The sequence below is a fragment of the Caloenas nicobarica genome, chromosome 4 (genome assembly GCF_036013445.1).
Source record: "Caloenas nicobarica isolate bCalNic1 chromosome 4, bCalNic1.hap1, whole genome shotgun sequence".
Taxonomy (NCBI): Eukaryota; Metazoa; Chordata; class Aves; order Columbiformes; family Columbidae; genus Caloenas; species Caloenas nicobarica.
Window position 1 is genome coordinate 77,833,314 of NC_088248.1, and position 18,699 is coordinate 77,852,012.

Genomic DNA, 18,699 nt, shown 5'->3' on the forward strand with positions numbered 1-18,699 from the left:
CAAGTGGTCCCCATGCCCAGCACAGCCCTGTCCCCCAATACTGTCCCAGCTCCTCCTGCAATTTGGGGTTCCATGAGCCTTTTGGGAGTGTTACCTCCCTACAATGCAGCCCCTGACAGGCAGGACATGGGACCCCCAGCTCTGAGCACTGAGGTTATTTTTTGCAGAAAGCCAGACCCCAAAAAGATGATTTCTACCCAAGAGGGGATGGGACAAGCCCATATGGATACAAGGTAAGATGAGGGATTTTTAGCAGCAGCAGGTTCATCCGGGCTTCACAGACCACATTAAACACCACCAGGCACCAAACCCCAGGAAAACAATCCCCTTGGCAGCGTAGTGAGCAGCAAAGGGGGTTTTACTAATGATGAGTTTCACAGGCATAGAGGGAAGACGAAACCAGGCTGCAGACCAGCTGGAGAGAACGTTTTGTTGAGCTCGACAGGATTAAGTCAACACAGAATTAATGACATAGCTCAGAGATGGAAGAACAGGACTCCAGGAGGGCACGTTCGTGCCTTGTTGGATGAAGATGCTGCTTAACCCATGCTCCCTCCTCTCACCCTCCCCAAAACTTATCCACTTTTAAAGATACAGCAGAAGACCTAGAGCAGAAACTTTTAATGATTGTAGAGCCAGGTGGACAAAATTTGAAAGATTTGAGACAGAGGACCGCAGGAAGGCTGCTGTCACCGAGCACAGAGGGACACTGGCTCTCCAGGGGATGCCACTGCACTTCAAAGCAGCTCTGCAGCATCAACACACGCTGCAGATCCGCTGCTTTCTAGAAGACAAGTCTCTAAACGCCTGTGCCTCCTGGAACTGGATGGAAAAAATGAGAATAAAACCCCACAAATAATTAAAAGAACAACCCAGCAGGGGTGAAGCCCCAGATCCAGGCTGGGACCCAGAACCTGCAAGCAGGAGCGTGGCATGAACAGCCAGGGCTGGGTCTCAGATGTGCTCTGACCCAGGTTTACAGGAGGTGGTGACCCCAGCCAGGCACCCAGATTGTCACATCTCCTCCAAGGCCAGCTCCCTCTCCTGGCGAGTTATTGCATTTTGTGCAAAACACACAGGAACAGTCTTTGCTCCACGTCTTAAAGCACAAAACTCGCAGAGACGATCCCACACCTGCAGGAGAGTCTGGACAAGCCACTGGTGAGATGGGGGATGGACAGTCCAGGCTTTGGGGTGACAGCCACCACCTCCAGACCTGGGAATGGCTCTTTTGCCCTTTGGTGACTTGCTCAGTTGCCGAGCACACAGCTCCCGAGGGGCAAAGGGGACAGACAAGGGGACACTCAGCTCTAACCCTAATTCTTTGAGACCTTCTGAGGTGGCTTTCTGACCCGGCCTCATGTGCCTCGGTGCCTCCTTGGCTCCCAAACTCCTGCCCAGGAGAGTTTTAAGAATTCTGTTCCCGTTCCCTTGGAAAAGCCACCTCTGCTGTGGGGACAGGCTGAGAGAGTTGGGGGGTTCAGCTGGAGAAGAGAAGCTCCGGGGAGACCTTAGTGCGGCCTTTCCGGACTTAAAAGGGGCGATAAGAAAGATGGGGACAGACTTTTGAGCAGGGCCTGTTGCGATAGGACAAGGGGTGATGGTTTTAAACTAAAGGAGGGAGATTCAGGCTGGACATGAGGAAGAAATTGTTGGCCCTGAGGGCGGTGAGAGCCTGGCCCAGGTTGGCTGGAGAGGTGGTGGCTGAACCATCCCTGGAGACATCCCAGGCCAGGCTGGACGGGGCTCTGAGCAACCTGAGCTGGTGCAGATGTCCCTGCTCATGGCAGGGGGGGCACTGGTGGAGCTGGGAAGGGCCCTTCACCCCAAATTATTCCATAATTCTATGATCCCCAGCAGCTGAGGAATCCTCATTCCTGCTGGCAGGTGCCCAAGAGAGCACTAGGATTATTTATAAGGCACCCAAAGGTCTTCTCTTGAAAGCCACACAGCACCCAGGACTCAAACACAGTCACCAAACACGCTGGAGGGAGCAGGAGGCACCCAAGACACAGCTCGGGGGACAGAAGCAGAAAGTAAAGCATGAAGGGTGGAGGCGAGAGTAACTCAGATGTCGTAGAAATCCACGTGGGCGCCGGAGCAGAAGGTGTCTTCTTCCAGGAGATTCACCAGCTTCTGGGCTGACACAGTGCAGTCTATCAGCTTCCTGTTCTCCTGCAGGCATTGGAAATACTGACGCATCTCAGGGTCCCCGGTCTTAGTCCGGGCCAAGAGCTGCATGTCCGTGTCCAGAGGACCTGGAGAAAGGGTGATTAAAAAAAAAAAAATCACATAAGGAGAAAGTAAAATCTAGGGCTCATTCTCCCTCTGCGTCTGGCTAAGCTGCAAGAATCTTTTATCCACCAAGCCAGGAAAAAAATGAATAGCAATTAATGAGCTCCCCTCCTTACCCGGGGCATAGTTGAGCACACGGACATCAGGCTCCTCGAGCGCCAGCACCTGGAACATCATGTCCCGGGCGGCCTTTCCGCTGCAGTACAGAGCCCAGCTCTTGAAGGGCTTCAGGGCGCAGAGCGAGGACACGTTCACCACCGTCCTGCTGGAGCCGGGCCGCTCACCAAAGGCTCGCAGGGCGGCAGAGGTCAGGCAAAGCGCCGAGGTGACGTTGAAAGCAAAGTAGCTGTTGATCTCATCTGGGTCGGTGAGATCGAGGAAGGATTTGGAGATGTCTCCCAGGGAGCCTAGGGAGGAAAGACGGACGAGTTTAGAGTAGGTAAAGATGGGTTCAACAATGCAGCAGATCCGTTTTCATAGAATCACAGAGCAGTTTGGGTTGAAGGGCCCTTCCCAGCTCCCCCAGTGCCCCCCCTGCCATGAGCAGGGACATCTGCACCAGCTCAGGTTGCTCAGAGCCCCGTCCAGCCTGGCCTGGGATGTCTCCAGGGATGGTTCAGCCACCACCTCTCCGGCCAACCTGGGCCAGGCTCTCACCACCCTCATTGCAAAAATTCCTTCTTATGTCTAACCTGCTACATTTTGCTCCTGCATTTCCATGTGCAACACTCTATGACAGAGAAAAGCGAGCAGCTCTGCTGGCCCGGCCTCTCGCAGGGCCTCACAGCAGAGCGGGGAGCTCAGCACAGCCCGGCTCTGCTCATCGCTTTTGGGACACCCGCTGACCCGGCAGCCAGGCCACAGGACAGCGCCCAGCCCTGCCAAAACAAACAGCTCCCAGCATCAAAGTACAGTGTCCCCATGGGCCACCACACACCCTCCTGCATGTCCCTTTTTGGGAACCAAGCCAGTAAAAGAGCAGAGGGTACCACTGCTGTAACACGTATTAGCTGGTAGAACATCTGGTCTTATTTAAGGTGGGAAAAAAAAGCTGAAGCACCCACAAAGTCAGGCTAGAAGTTTTTCTGAAGGCTCACACTCAGGGAGCAGGGCTGCAGGAGGGAAAACAGCCCTGCACCTTGATTAATGGGTAAAACCTTGCAAGAAACAATGCCCTGCGGTGCCAGCGGCAAACATCCCTGTTCTGTGTCGCAATTTAATTAATTTAATGAAATAATAAGAACCAGACAGGGTGAAATTCCTGCTGCTCCTTTGGTTATTTACTCAGTTCAGTTGTTTACTGGCACCCAAAGCACTGATCATACCTCAGCTCAGCCGGCGTGGAGCAAAGGGACAGGCTGAGAGCTGGGGGGTTCAGCTGGAGAAGAGAAGCTCCGGGGAGACCTTATTGCAGCCTTTCCGGACTTAAAAGGGGCCAATAAGAAAGATGGGGACAGACTTTGGAGCAGGGCCTGTTGTGATAGGACAATGGGTGATGGTTTTAAACTAAAGGAGGGAGATTCAGGCTGGACATGAGGGAGAAATTGTTGGCCCTGAGGGTGGTGAGAGCCTGGCCCAGGTTGGCCAGAGAGGTGGTGGCTGAACCATCCCTGGAGACATCCCAGGCCAGGCTGGACGGGGCTCTGAGCAACCTGAGCTGGTGCAGATGTCCCTGCTCATGGCAGGGGGGGCACTGGGGGAGCTGGGAAGAGCCCTCCAACCCAAACCATTCTCTTATTCTATATTGTCTGGGGAGGCGGAGAGAGCCCGGGGGGGTCGCAGTTACCGGCGTTGTTGACGAGGAGCAGGCGGCCGGGCGGAGCAGCGGGCAGCACCTCCCGGAGAGCAGCAACCGCCCGGCCCAGCCCCTGCTCGCAGCCCAGGTCGGCGGCCACGCACTCCACCCGCAGCCCGGAGCCGCTGCCCCGCAGCTCGGCCGCCAGCTCGGCCAGCGGAGCCGCCGAGCGCGCCAGCAGCAGCAGCACCGAGCCCTCGCCCAGCCGCGGAGCCAGCAGCCGCGCCAGGCTGCGGCCGAAGCCCCGGGAGGCGCCGGTCAGCACGCAAGTAGCCGCGGCCCAGCGCCCGGGCCCCGGTACCGGCGCCGGTACCGACCCCGCTCCCGGCTCCATCCCCGCCCCGAGCGGAGGGGGCGTGAGAACACACCCCATCACGTGACCCGCCCCATTCATTCCCCCCCCGCCGCCTTGTGAATGGCCGCTCGGAACGCGCCGGCACCGCCGCCAGTTCCGATTGGTCTACGCGAGGTGAGTGGGCGTAGCCAGCGCGGCGCCACCCAATCCGAGAGCTCCGCGGGGGTGGCTCCGCCCCCGGGACGTGCGCAGCTCCAAGGCGGCTGCTCTTGAGCTTTTCCGCGGTTCTTTTTCCTCCCGTACATTTTTTTTTTCCAAAGCATTTTCCTTTAATACATTTTTTTTTCCCCGATGCGTTTTTCTCCAACGCAATTTTTTTTCCAAAGCATTTTCCTTTAATACATTTTTTCCCCCCGATGCGTTTTTCTCCAACGCAATTTTTTTTCCAATGCATTTTTTTAATACAATTTTTTTCAATGCATTTTCCTTTAATACAGTTTTTCAATAGATTCTCCTCAAATACTTTTTTAAAATACATTTTCCTCCAACACATTTTTTCAATGCATTTTTCAGTATGTTTTTCAGTACTTTTTTCTATATATAGTTTAATATAATTAATTATAATTTAATTCTTTTTTTTGATACATTTTTTCCAGCATGGGTGTAAATGCACCTTGCACCTCCCCAGCCTCAGCGCTTTGCTGCCTGCAACTGCTGCAGTTTTCCTCTTGGACACCTTTTTGTTTTCCTCCTCTTTACACACCTTTTTCCTTTGCCATCACTATTTTTGGCACTTACCTCTGGTTGTTTATTAGGTAGCAAAAGCACCATCTGATCCCCAAGAGTCCTAAAACCCCTTTTTAAAAAATAAATATATTTCTGCGCGAACATGCAGGCAACTTTCAAAGAGAGTTTTTGTGAGGTTTGTGTGGGATAACTGGGAGATGGGTTTGGTTTCCCAGCTGTTCAATCTGGGGACAGATGGCCCCGCGGTGCCTGAGCAGGTAATGAAGTTTCGCTCTATTAAGCCCTCACAGACTGAGCTGAAACTCTCCAGCCTTTTAACAAAGCATTAAAAATTCATGCTATGGCGAAACCCCAAGAGCGCTATTTGTTTTGCTAAGGCAAATCTTACACATTTGGTGAAATTAAGATCATCAGGAAAAAAAAAAAAAAGACGGCAAACGCGTATTTTTTTTCACAAGTAGCTTCTTGATGGCAGAACTTGCTTTTGCGATTGCCAGTTCCCCCCTTACCATTTTGACAGCTCCCGTCTCCTGCATCCATCGATGCCTCAATTTCCAGCCCGATGTTGCACCCAGTACCCGTGCTCAGAGCAGAACTGGGCCAACTGGAAATGACCAGGCTTTTGCTGGACTTCCCTTCATTTCTTCCATCTGACCCCTTACCAGGGTGTAGATGGAGGAGCGAGGGTCTGGGAAGCAGGTTTTTTAAAGCTGCTAGAAGTCGCTTGTGCTAATATTCATTAAAAATTAAAAAATCAAAGCGAGGGACTGGTGACCAAATCAGCCCAGAGCTGGAACTGGAGGGCAGAGCTGCAGAGAGGTTATAAATCCATAAGAAATCTCCTCGTGTCTCATTCTTTTTTGCTGCTCCTTAAACAAACAGCCTTGTGCCAAGGGCGCACCTTGCACTGTGCAAATTGAGGCAAATTGAGGACATTGTGATGAATTTTTTTGGCTCTTTGTCATTGCAGGCTCAGCAAAATGATTCCCTGTGCTGCTTTCGCACAGCTGACCTGCGCAACCATAAAACTCCTGATGTGCTCGAGCCGTCTGTAGGAAAGGAACAAAAACTCATTATTTTTTCTCAACTCGTTATCTGTGACTTCTGTGCTTCACTTCTTTAGCTGCTGCACCCACATATTTTCCTTGCTTTGCAGCTATTTTTATGTATATATTAACAAAGTTAATGTGCTTTCATACTATAAAGACCGGTTGAGAAAATAGTTAGGGGAGGGAATTTTCATAACTCCCAAGAGCTATGAAATCTCTCTCTCAGATCAGTTGTTTTTTCACTCCCTGGGTTGTTTTTTCAGTCAATCATTGTGAGGATTTCTTGAATGTCACTTTATGCTGCAAAGAAGCATCTCCCGACCTCAGGTGGGCGGCTCGTGGGGTGACGTGTTGTGTGCTGGAAACAAGGGAAGAAAACAAGAAGAAGAAGAAAACAAGAGGAAGAAAACAAGAAGATTGTGGCCTATCAGCAAAATCTGATTTACAACCCGATTTTGCTAAGGCTGCACCCAAGATGTGTTTGCTTGCTGGACACAGTGCATGGCGGAGACCCTCCGTAAACAGCTGCGTGACGGTCAGCGTGATATTAAGGTTCTGCTTGCATGGTTAAAGAGGTTAAATTTAATTCCCTGGTGTTTCTGTGTTCTTACACCAGATGCTCTCTGGTTCCTGTGGCAGCAGTTTGCTTTTCCCACCGGATTTTAACTTGACACAATCGTGCCGATACCAACCATTTCACTTTTCTTGGAGAATATTAAATCCTAAGCATCGCTTGGCAATTTCAGAGCCTGCTGAAGACTCATGTTTTATGTGTTCAAGGAAGGTACCAATAATATTAGGAACAATTTCTTCCCCAAAGGGCTGTGGGGCATTGGAACAGGCTGCCCAGGGCAGTGCTGGAGTCACCATCCCTGGAGGGGTTGGACAGACGGAGATGAGGTTCTCAGGACATGGGGCAGTGCCAGGGCTGGGTTAATGGTTGGACTTGATGATCTTGAGGGTCTTTCCCAACCAAAATGATTCTAAATCCAGGGTACCCAAGGGAGGGGTTATTTTTGGACTGTATTCCCACTGCCGTCACCCTGTCAGGGCTCATGGGTGTTGGCGAGGAAATGCTCCATTCCCTCTGCCAAGGACTGTTAACAATAGATTTCAGGAAAAGCCCTAATTCTGCCCGGCGTTACCACCCAAGAAGGGCAGGGCTGGAAGTCACACAAGGTGGCCCTGGCTGGAGTCACCATTGTCCTCAGCGCCCAGGGGCTGCTGGAAGGGACAACTGTGGTCTTGCTCCTGAGCTCTGCTTGTTGTTTTTAGGAGCTCAAAGGCCACCCCAGCTGTGGGATCTCATCACGTTCTGCAGCTCGTTGTGTCACTTCCTAAGGACAAGACGCCTCGATTGCCAGCAGATCTCTTGCTCCAAGGAGAAGCTCTGAACCTCTGGTGGGGATCGACCTCTTTGGTCTTCAGATCCTGTCTCGATGAAGATATCCCATGGAGGGTTTTGGCAGGAATTTTGACTTGCCAAAAGATCTTCACCCCAGCATTGCCAACAGAGATCCCCGTCCCTGTATTGAATTAAACCAGATACTCAGATTTGAAAAATCCCCCATGAAGGTTGGAAGCTGGAATTCTGGGGCTGAACTCCATCTCGCCACTGTTTCAGTCTGTCCGAGCTATGAATTTCCTGTATTCAGAAAAAAAAAGTATAAGAAAATGCACGAGAAGACAAAATTAATTATTAGAAGCATCAAGATACATCCCAAGCAGAAATTTGGGGGACAGTGTGATAATATCAGAGAGGCTTAAAAATTTGTTTCAGTCTTGAAATGTGAAGCAGAACAGGATTTGAAGCACAGAGCCCAGTGGCTGGAAAACGGGGATTTAACCTCTGTTGTGGAAGAATGGATTGTTTTGTGGTTTCTGAGACGTGCAGATGAATGTACCCAGGGACAATAAACCCCGCAGAGCCAGGTCTAGGTGAGGGCACTTGCTCAAGAGCAGCATGACCAGGGTGTAATGTCCCGAGCATCTGGTGAGCTGCTGTGGGTGGCATCCAAACGTATGGGATGGTGGCAATGGGTGCAGAGGGAGCTGTGGCTGTTCTCAGACGTACCAGCTGCTCGCACGCCTTCTCCCACCCTCCCTACAACCAGGAGCAGCCACCCCAGCTCCCCACAGCTCCTCGTCTCTCCATCCCAGCTGTAGCTCTTTCCCCCTTGCCTTGTGAAAGAGCAGCCAAGCCATGAGCTTTCATCCCTGGAAAGGGCAAAATTGCATTTATGGGCTGAGCTCTCCTCCTAGAAAGGGCAAAATTGCATTTATGGGCTGAGCTCTCCCCCATGGGATGGGCAAAATTGCATTTATGGGCACTTTCAGTTGGCACCGCGTGGCAAAACCACAGAAGGCAACTGAGGGAAGGGGGAAAAATGAAATGCAGGCACCTCTCCAGGCTGCAGAGATTTATTCATTGATTCCTCTGGGGTTGAAGTGGAGGGTGCTAAAGGTCGGCTTTTGAGAAGGAAACCGGGCTGCTGCACACCCAGAGCAAACAGGGCTGGCAGGCGTGTGTGCTGAGTCAGCGCCCGCGGCGCTCCTGCTGCTTTAGCAATATTGTGCGTCTTTCCTTGTGCAGCTTCGAGTGATTTGGTAGAAGAAAGCAAATGATAAGGATGCCCAGCCTGGCTGAGAGCGGGGTTATGGCCAAAGGGGTTTGGAGACAGCAGAAGGGAGAGGTGGGAGCAGACAGAGGTTGGGGATGCAGGAGGAGAGTGTGGGGGCAACTATGGGGGTTCCAGGACCCAGAGAAAGGGACCTGCCTGCAGAGGTTCCTTCTTCTTCAGGAGAGACATGAGGAAGAAATTGTTGCCCCGAGGGTGGTGAGAGCCTGGCCCAGGTTGGCCAGAGAGGTGGTGGCTGAACCATCCCTGGAGACATCCCAGGCCAGGCTGGACGGGGCTCTGAGCAACCTGAGCTGGTGCAGATGTCCCTGCTCATGGCAGGGGGGGCTCTGGGGGGGCTGGGAAGGTCCCTTCAACCCAAACTGTTCTGTGATTCTATGATTCTGTGATTCTATGAGATCATGAGAGTGTCCAACAACGTGGCAGATGAATTCCCCAGGTCCCTGGAGGAAGCTGGGCTTGCAGCTCAACAGCATCTGACCTCGGTTGTTTGTTTCTTTCTACTTGTAATTCCTGGATCTCTTTGCTAACTCACTCTTTTCACTGTGAAATATTTTTTCCAAATGACACCAAATAGAAGAGCAGTTCGGCATGGCGCCCACCTGTCGTTGTTTGAATGCACATGCGGTGAGAAGAGGATGGAGACAACTGGAAGGGAAAGAACCAAGAGTGAGAGGAGGGAACGGGTGAGGAAGCAGCGAAGCCAGGAGATGCTGAAAACAGTTCAGCAAAGTAACAGCACAAAATGAAAAACCCAAAATAAACCACAATAAGAGAGTGTTAAGATTAAAAAAAAAAAAAGGAGGAAAGAAATTCTAATGGTGGCATCACTCTAGCGAAATGGCAGGATGAGTCCTGAATTTGGGAAGACCACAGTAATTTATAGACAGTGATGATGACTGTTCATTTCAGCAGACACTGAGCGACCGAGCAGTTGCAAAGGGAGACAGAGTGTTGAACCGGCAGCCCCGAGTAATGTGCACACAAGCTGTGTAAAGGCTGCTCAAGGTTTCTGACTGGTTACATTGATTTTTTAGGAAGTTTTGGAACACCAGGGAAGTGCTGGAGGACTGGAAAACACTAGTGAGAGGTCAGTAATTAAACACTAGTGAGAGGTCAGTAATTAAAAGGGAGAGTTTCTAAAGCTCCATCAGGCTGTTGTCAGTCCCATAAAAATAATTATATGGAGTTTTATTAGTAGGAAATTAAGGGAACATGAAAGAGTTAATGTCAGACATCACTGTTTTAAGGGAAATAGAATCTGTCAGGCAAACTCGATATCATTTTTCAATGAGATTATGAGTTGGTCAGAGACGTCTTTGACGCATTTGTGTTGGTGCTGCATGATGATTTGATTAATAAATCAGAACAATACATATCAATCGTGCTTGTGTCTGTGACGGGCAAGAATAAAAAAACTTCTTGTGGACGAGCTTTCAAACGGTACAAAGTTTGTGTGGCAGCAAATAATAAGGGCAAGTCCCAGACTGCTCGGTCAGCCAGACACAAGCAATGAATATTCATGTGAAGGTGCCCAAATGCCATGTGTCCAGGGACAAAGGATGGAGATTTTCTTACAGAATGGAAAATTTTATCCCGGACAGCAGTGACCTGAAAAGAATTGAAGGTGACGGTGGGTAATCAGTGAGACATCAGCTTCAGTGTCACCCTCTGGCCAACAGGACTGGCCGATGGTACCTGCGGTGGTACCAACACAGTATTGAGGAGGAGCAGGTGGATTATATAATATTCTATTTGTGCTTGGTACTAAAGCCACTGTTCCATTCACTTCTAGCACCCACAGACTGAGGAAAATCTTGAAATATTGGCATTTTCGCAAAAAAAAACAGAGTGAAGGGCTCCAAGAACTTGGTCTGTTCAGCTGCTCAAAGAAGTGGTTGGTTGGTCCCAGACCACAGGGCCATAAGTGGACACCAAGAACTTGGTCACAGCAGACTTTCGACTCTACCAGGCAAGAGTAAAAAGTGATCCTTGGTTGAAACTTTAAGTTGGAGGCTGGGTGGGATTTTTTATGGCCTCAAAACCAGCACTAAGTTTTCCTTTCAAAAATATGCTCAGATTTCAGCACAGCTTTGGAAGCCGGTTGACACATGGAAAATGCATGGTTGGTGCTCCTTAGAAGCTCCTCCTATGGGATAACAACATTGCTCTCCCTCCCTATTTGATGTGAACTTTTATGAACCTATGGAAATGTGTTTGGTGCTTTTCTCCCCATGAGAAAACTGCAATGTTTTGGTGGACATTAAAAAAAAAATATTTTTATTCCATTCAAAACCAAACACTTCTTTTCAGACAGACTGTTGTACAGATGCCTCAGAGCATCTTCCCACCTGGCTCTGTGGAGGCTGGTGCTCTGTGTTTCTCCAGGACGTGGTCATGAACTGGTCTCCTCTTCTTGCTGAAGCACTACCTTGGTGAAAACAGCGGTTCTCATTCTTCTTGCCGGTGCAGGAGAGGGAGACTAAAATCAAGACTAAAGTCAACATCAGAATTTGATCACTGATTTCTAAGCTCCCCTCTCTGTGCTCAATCCCCTTGTACTGTAATCGAGTGGACCAAGCAGTGTGCTCCTACCAGAGAAAGCCAGACCCTGTTTCTGAGAGCATTATTTGTGATAACACCGTTGCCTTACTGAGCCCTCAGGACTGAACTTGGCATTGCTGTAATTTGTAGCAGTTCTCATCCTGTAATTAAACCATTACGGATTTTCGCTGTTTGCCCGCTGGTTTTTAATCTTGTTTCTAAAGCTCAGCGGAGACAACGCAATAGTTACCACTAACTTCAGGAATATTGGCTGAGTCCCCAAACAGCACAAGCCCCTACTAATTTCAACAAAACCAGTCATTTTTGTAGCTGCTAGCAGCGGTAGATGGTGGTATCAATGGATTTTATGCTGGAGATGGGGGTGTATCGCACACCGAGCAGCACATTATGTATTTCCCGTAGCCACAGGTTGCTCATCTCAACGGTTTAAACCACGAATGATCTGCTCCTTGCTGGTGTTTTGCCAGGGGGGATTGCACCTGTGAACCGCGGTGCTGGAAGCACCAGATTTCTGCCATGGAACCCCTGCTCGCCCACAGCACTGGCCTCTGCAGAGCACCCGATGCAGACTCAAAATTCACTGTTCTTCCCCCAAAACAGCTCCCGAGCCAGCCCTGGGGGAAGGCAGCGCCAGGCTGCTGGGCTCAGAAATCACCCTGCTAATTTTATCTGCTTTTCTTCCACCATCGACACGTCTCTTTGCTTCTTGGGTCCTCAGAAAGCTTCTACTGGATCTCCATGGCAACTGCTGTCGGGGGACAGATTTCCCTGCTGGTGTTGACACATCCAAAGTGACATCCACCTGGTCTTGCATGTTTGGCAACCAGAGGGACGATGTGCTAGAGCTGGTGAACTTCACGTGAACAAAGCTTTTGCCAGGCTCCCCTTGCCCCTCTCGTGTTGTTCCAGTTACGGTGCATCGTGTTTTGGGAAGTTCTTCTCATTTAATTAAGTGATGATACAGGGATATTCAGACCAGGAGCGTTCAATCTCTTAGCGAGCAGCGGCGAGGGAAGCCAGAGGTGTGCTCATGCAATTAATGTAGTTTATCAATATTTCAGAAGGTGAAAAGACAAAAACAAACATCGAAGCCCTCAGTGGTGTGCAGAGCCTGGTCTGGGTCTGGCTCTTCACCAACCGCCTACCTCTGGAGCGTGGGATCTCTGATAATGTGTGCCTGGGAATGGTGCCTTTCCAGCATCGTTTTCACAACACAAAATAATGACGGTGATAACCAGCTGCTTGCGAAGGAGGGAGCAGCACTGAGAGCTGCAGCATCAAGGAGACCTTGACATCTGAGGACGTTTCTGGAGACCGGCGGTGTTTTTCGGAGGAAGCTTTGCCGTGTCCTTGGACAAAGACACCTCTGGGGTTATGGACAGTTCAGCATCTGGTGGAACATTCTAGGATCAAGTGGAAAAGCGGAGAGATTTCTTTGGGACCACAGTCAATGGCGCTCTTTCAGGGTGGGGGTGACATTGTTTATGGGGCTGAGGGACAGGATGGAGCAAATGGACAGGAGGTTCATCCCTCGTGGGCAGGGAGGTGCCTCCACTCGAGGCAGAGACACAGGTTGATTCCCACTGGGACCTCCCCTCATGGTGGGTGACAACGGTGTCACTGCCATGGGGCTGTGTACCCTCATGGGGGAGGGCATGGGGTCACTGCCATGGTGGCTGTGTCCTCTCAGGTTGAGGACACAGGGTCCCTGCCATGGTGCTGTGTCCCTCACGGAGGAGAACACAGTGATCCTGCCATGGGGCTGTGCCCAGGAGGAAGATGTCAAAGCCATGGGGCTGTGTCCCCACAGCAGGGAAGACACAGGGTCACTGCCATGGGGCTGTGTCCCCTCACGGCGGGTGTCATGGCCATGGGGCTGTGTCCCCTTAGGGGGATCCTGCCATGGGGCTGTGTCCCTCAGGGAGCTGTTGAAGCCATGGGGCTGTGTCCCCTCATGGAGGAGGACGCAGGGATCCTGCCATGGGGATGTGTCCCCTCATGGTGGGTGTCATGGTGGCTGTGTCCCCTCACGGAGTCGAACACAGTGATCCTGCCACGGGGCTATGCCTATGAGGAAGATGTCTAAGCCATGGGGCTGTGTCCCCTCAGGGGGGAAGACACAGGGTCACTGCCATGGGATTGTGTCCCCTTATGGTGGGTGTCATGGCCGTGGGGCTGCGTCCCCTCAGGTTGAGGACACAGGGTCCCTGCCCTGGGGCTGTGTCCCCTCATGGTGGGTGTCATGGCCACGGGGCTGTGTCCCCTTAGCGGGGAGGACGCGAGGATCCTGCCATAGGGCTGTGTCCCTCAGAGAGGTGTCGTGGCCATGGGGCTGTGTCCCCTCACGGTGGGTGTCATGGCCATGGGGCTGTGTCCCCTTAGCGGGGAGGACATGGGGATCCTGCCTTGGGGCTGTGTCCCTCAGGGAGGCGTTGAAGCCATGGGACATGTCCCCTCATGGAGGAGGATGTGGGGATCCTGCCTTGGGGCTGTGTCTCCTCATGGTGGGTGTCATGGCCATGAGGCTGTGTCCCTTCATGGTGGGTGATCCTGCCATGGGGCCATGTCGCCTCATGGAGGAGGACACAGGGATCCTGCCCTGGGGCTGTGTTCCCTCAGGGAGGAAGACACAGGGATCCTGCCATGGGGCTGTCCCCCTCAGGGAGGCGTTGAAGCAGTGGGACATGTCCCCTCATGGAGGAGGATGTGGGGATCCTGCCTTGGGGCTGTGTCCCCTCACAGTGGGTGTCATGGCCATGGGGCTGTGTCCCTCAGGGAGGAGGACACAGCGATGCTGCCATGGGGCTGTGTCTGTCAGGGAGGTGTCATGGCCATGGGGCTGTCCCCCTTTAGGGGGATCCTGCCATGGGGCTGTGTCCCCTCACGGTGGGTGTCATGGCCATGGGGCTGTGTCCCCTTAGGGGGATCCTGCCATGGGGCTGTGTCCCTCAGGGAGCTGTTGAAGCCACGGGGCCGTGTCCCCTCATGGAGGAGGATGTGGGGATCCTGCCATGGGGCTGTGTCCGTCAGGGAGGTGCCATGGCCATGGGGCTGTGTCCCCTCGGAGGGCTCGGCAGCCGCTGCCATGCCGGATACCCCCCCGGGGCAGAGGGAACAAGCAGCTGCACCCGCCCGCGCTGCCTCCCCTCCCGCGGCCCGGGCCGATAAAGGGGCCGCCCCGGAGCCGCTCCCCGTTGGCCGCGCCGGCGCAGCCGCGGCCGTTCGCGCTCCCCCCGCACTACATTTCCCGGCGTGCCGGGCGGGGCCGGGCCGCACGGAGCGGGGAGCCCCGGCGCTGGTGCTGCCCGGGGCGGGGAGAGCCGGGCAGAGCCGGGCAGGGCAGGTGGGTCGGGCGGGCGCAGCCCCATGGAGCGGGGGAAGATGGCGGAGCTGGAGAGCCTGGAGACGGCGGCGGAGCATGAGCGGATCCTGCGGGAGATCGAGAGCACCGACACGGCCTGTATCGGCCCCACGCTCAGGTGCGGCCGGGGCGGGACCCGGGGCTGGGGGGCTCGGGCGGGCAGCGCTTTTCCGCCCTCCTTCCCAGAAACTTAGAGAAAAACGAGGGTATTTTAATTATTATTATCGCTTCATAGTCATCTTCCAGACGTGCCCGCACCCCCCTGGCTTCTCCCTGGCTCCGGGCGGGGGAAGCGCCGGGAGGGACGAACCCCCGGGCTGTGCCGGGTCCCGGGGCCGCCGCTCCCGGCGGCTCCTCCGGCCTGAGCTGCCGCCCAGGCCCCGCAGCCCCGGGGGTGCCCGGTGCCGCCTCCGAAATGGGAAAGGAGGGGATTTTCCTGCCCCTTAGCTCGGAATCTGTCAAACTTATCCTCATAAATATCCCTCCTGTTTACATTTGTTGATTTCTGTCCGTTTCACAAACGCCACGGCTGGTTGTGAATGGGCGCAGTGACCATCCTGACGGTGATATGAGTTGATGCTTCTGTTTGCTTAATGGCTCTTTTGTTCTTCTGTTGAGCATCTTTTCCCAGTGGTTCTCGCAGTGTCCTTCAGCTGGGAGAGCCCTTAGGACGGAGCCCCATGCCCAGCAGCGCTGCCCCTTCGCTTTGCCTTTTCTTTCCGCCCCCGTCTGTGAGTCTGGCTCCAGAGTTTCAGCCTTTTTGGTGTTTTTTTGCGGTGCTGTTAGGGTTTTGCAGCGGTGGGTTTCTCTGTGTTGTTGATCTGAGAGATGGCTGGTTAACTTAAGGCTGTCTCTCAAGAGAAATCACCTGGTTTTTGTAAAAAGCACCATATTATTATGCACATCTAAGCCTTGTTCTTGGTAGCCAGACTGTACTGTCAACATCGCTGTCCTAGTAGAAGCCACATAATGGGTTTGACGAAATAAGACACTTCATCTTCTGCCTCTTTAAAGTAAAAAATTAATTACTTGCAGTGCTGAGCACAGGTGTGCTTGTTATCCTCTGGAAGGCTGATGGTACAAATGCATAGAGGATATTTATAGCTCATCGTAACCAAATTGATCAGGCTGAGAAGGTGGGGAAAGACAGAAGTGTGTTATCAGAAATACTTGGCTCCAGGATCTAAATAGTTGTGTTATTGCAAACTTACATTTGGTGCTAAGATTTATTGCTTTTCGTGGGGGTAGGAGTGCGGTGCCCTTTTGCAGGGCAGCACCATCGGTACCAGCTGCTCCACATCAGCTGCTGAGCTGGAAATCACGGTGCCAGGTGGGAGCATTTGGGTATAAACAGGACTGGAACCTCCTGTCCCACCCCCCTCCACCTTAGCTCTTCATTTAAATAATTAAGTTTTACAAAGTCCTGGTTATAAATGACTCAGGTGTCTGTCTTTAAAAATAAATTGGTTTCAGCTGTTTGACTTGTGGGGGAACAAAATTAAAATGGGAAAACTTTTCATTTGTAGAGCAATAGGGCTGTGGATTTATCTTGCTGTAGGGTTGTCTGTTTGTTTAGTTCTTTTGACTTTTTGGAGTTGTCTTTCTGGAGTTCTCCCATGAAAGCTTTAAAGGTAAACTGGATGGTAGGAGATGCTGAGAATTAGATTTATTAACAAAACTGAAAAAACTGGTTTGAATGTCTGGGAGCTGCCACAGTGAAGAGTGTGGGTGGGTTTTTCCATTTCATAGAACTAAGTGCAGTTGATCTTGTTTCTTGGTATTAAGGTTAGATGAGGAGTTGGACTTAATGTCTGTCTTTGCATATCCACAAAAGAAACGCTAATGAGCATCTGGGGCAAAGAAAGCTTTGTGCTTTGCTAGAATTAACTGCTGCTTGATCAGGAGTGTTATTAATGATGTATGTGTAAGCAATGCCTGCTCCGAGGATTTTTAAGAGTTGAAACCAGACCAGGTCAGGGTAAACATGATGTGCTGCAGAGTCCGGAAAAGAAGATGATGGAAACTTTTAAGAAAAAGGTGACTCACTTCTTGTAGGCATCATGGAAGAAATATGTCCTCAGGAGCCAGGAAGAGAAGCACTAAATGCGGTGCAGAAATAGGCTGGACTGCCCGGCTCCTGTTTGCAGAATTGCGCTTTCATCAGCGTCTGACTTGGCAGAGTGAGATATTCCAACTGCAGCCGCTCGCTTGTTGTCCTGATGTAGAGCTCAAGGCTGAGTTGCTCTCATCCAAGGGTGACGGAAGGGTTAAGATGTTAAATTTAAGGTCCAACTAATTAATCTGTCTGGGTGGGTTTGTGTCCCACCCATCAGGGAGAGAGTTTTCTGTTAGAAAAATAGCAAGTGTAGTAATTCCTGCCCCGAGGCAGGGGAAGGATGAGATGTCTTGAAGTCCCTTCCAGCCCTATTTTTCTGCTCCCTTCTTGCTGTGATTCTGGGTGTCAGCTCCATTGTGCCGGGCGCTGTGCAGATGTGGGACCGAGCCTGTCCCTCCTCGAGGAGAAGGATTTTATTCTAAATATGAAATGGGAGATGAGGGAATGTGAGAAGGCATTTCAACATCCTTGATCTGTGTGATGAGCTGTGCCAGTCTCATGTCTTGCTTTGCCAGTGACTCCAATGCTGTCGAGGTCTCTTCTCTTTTTTTTTTTTTTAATTAAAATCTTATTTTTATTATACCTGGCAGTGAGTGTCATTGTGTTTGCAGGAGGACACCGAGTGAGTTCAGTGACTCTTTGTGGGGATCCCCTTGAGTCTGCGATGCTCCTGGAATCAAAAGGATCTGCTTCAGGATGCCTTTCCTGCTATTCAGCCTCTACTAATTATATCCATTACTCCGAATTCCACTTCCTTCTGCTGTTTTAATTCCTCTTTTTTTTTTCTCCCGCATTACATTTCTTGATTTTTTTGCAGGGTATTTTTGGATCCCCTCTCTGTATCTAGGCTTCTAAGAACCACTTAATTCTGCAGGATCAGATAACCTTCTAGAGGAAGAGAAACTCTTTCTTGCTTAAAGCTGCCTCTTGACTGAGCTGTGACACCTGAGTGCTGTAATTTTTAATTCACTCAATTGACCGATCAAGTCTGTAGCTTTGCGGTGAGCTTTCTGTCCACTTCAGCTTTTTCTTTAAGTGATGGGAAGCTGATGACGGACTTGGGATGGATTCCAATCAAAGCTACTATTTGAGAAATGGGTTGTTCCTCCTTCTGCAAGCTCATACAGCATTTGTTGAGCATTTGTCCCGAAATAGCTCACTTTCGATATGCAGAGATTACTTTATTGCGTGGCTGATGCTGTCTATCTTCTGTGATTATTTTCTCCTGAGCTCTTTGTATAAAATGTCCTGTGTATTCCTGGATTATAAAGATTGACTCAAGCTGGTACAGAATAAAAGCGGGAGAAATGGTGAGATTATCTTGTATGACACCCCATAAATGTGGGCTGTGCAGTTTCACCTAATTTCCCTGTGCTCAGCCTGTCAAAGGATGACTCCGTGTGATTATCAGAATTGCTAATCATTTGAAAGGAGTTCTTGGTTTCAGCCTGTGGATGTTTTGCTGCCCTTTTTTGTGCGTCCTTTATCACCTGATGTCTTATCACGGTTAGAATACAGACTTGTGTTTCCAAGTCCCATCTTTTCATTTTTATGGCTCAAGCTCTGCAGGTCTGCCCTCTTGAAAAATCCTCTCCCTGCTCTCAAACCGCATTTGCGGATTTCTGAAACTAGTGAAAGGATTTTTTTGTTTAAACAGCATTCGCTAAATAACAAAGCCCCGTCTGGCCAAATAGCTGTAGTGACAGGAATCCAGCTGTCTCCTCGCCACTTTAGACGCAGATAAAATGACACTGATGCCGTCGCAGTCTCCTGCTTGCACGCTGATTGCCGAAGCTCTCTTTTCGCCAGCGTTGCAGCAGGAATTGTTAGTTAATGC

General features: G+C 51.1%; 2 protein-coding genes across 5 annotated transcripts in view; one reads left to right on the forward strand and one right to left on the reverse strand.

Moving 5' to 3' along the window:
* Positions 1 to 1,796: 1,796 nt before the first annotated feature.
* SPR (sepiapterin reductase) lies at positions 1,797 to 4,424 on the reverse strand. The gene is made up of 3 exons (XM_065634635.1): positions 4,082 to 4,424; positions 2,412 to 2,702; positions 1,797 to 2,258 (listed from the first exon to the last, which is right to left on the reverse strand). Exons 1-3 carry the CDS (start codon positions 4,422 to 4,424, stop codon positions 2,068 to 2,070), a joined length of 825 nt encoding a protein of 274 aa, XP_065490707.1. The 3' UTR covers positions 1,797 to 2,067.
* Positions 4,425 to 14,647: 10,223 nt separating this feature from the next.
* Positions 14,648 to 18,699, forward strand: part of EXOC6B (exocyst complex component 6B) — a 304,536-nt gene continuing 300,484 nt past the window's right edge. For all 4 annotated transcript variants that reach the window (XM_065633563.1, XM_065633564.1, XM_065633565.1 and 1 more), the window contains exon 1: positions 14,648 to 14,864. In XM_065633563.1, the coding sequence (XP_065489635.1) occupies positions 14,752 to 14,864 (113 nt within the window). In that variant the 5' untranslated portion in view covers positions 14,648 to 14,751. The remainder of the gene's footprint in view (positions 14,865 to 18,699) is intronic.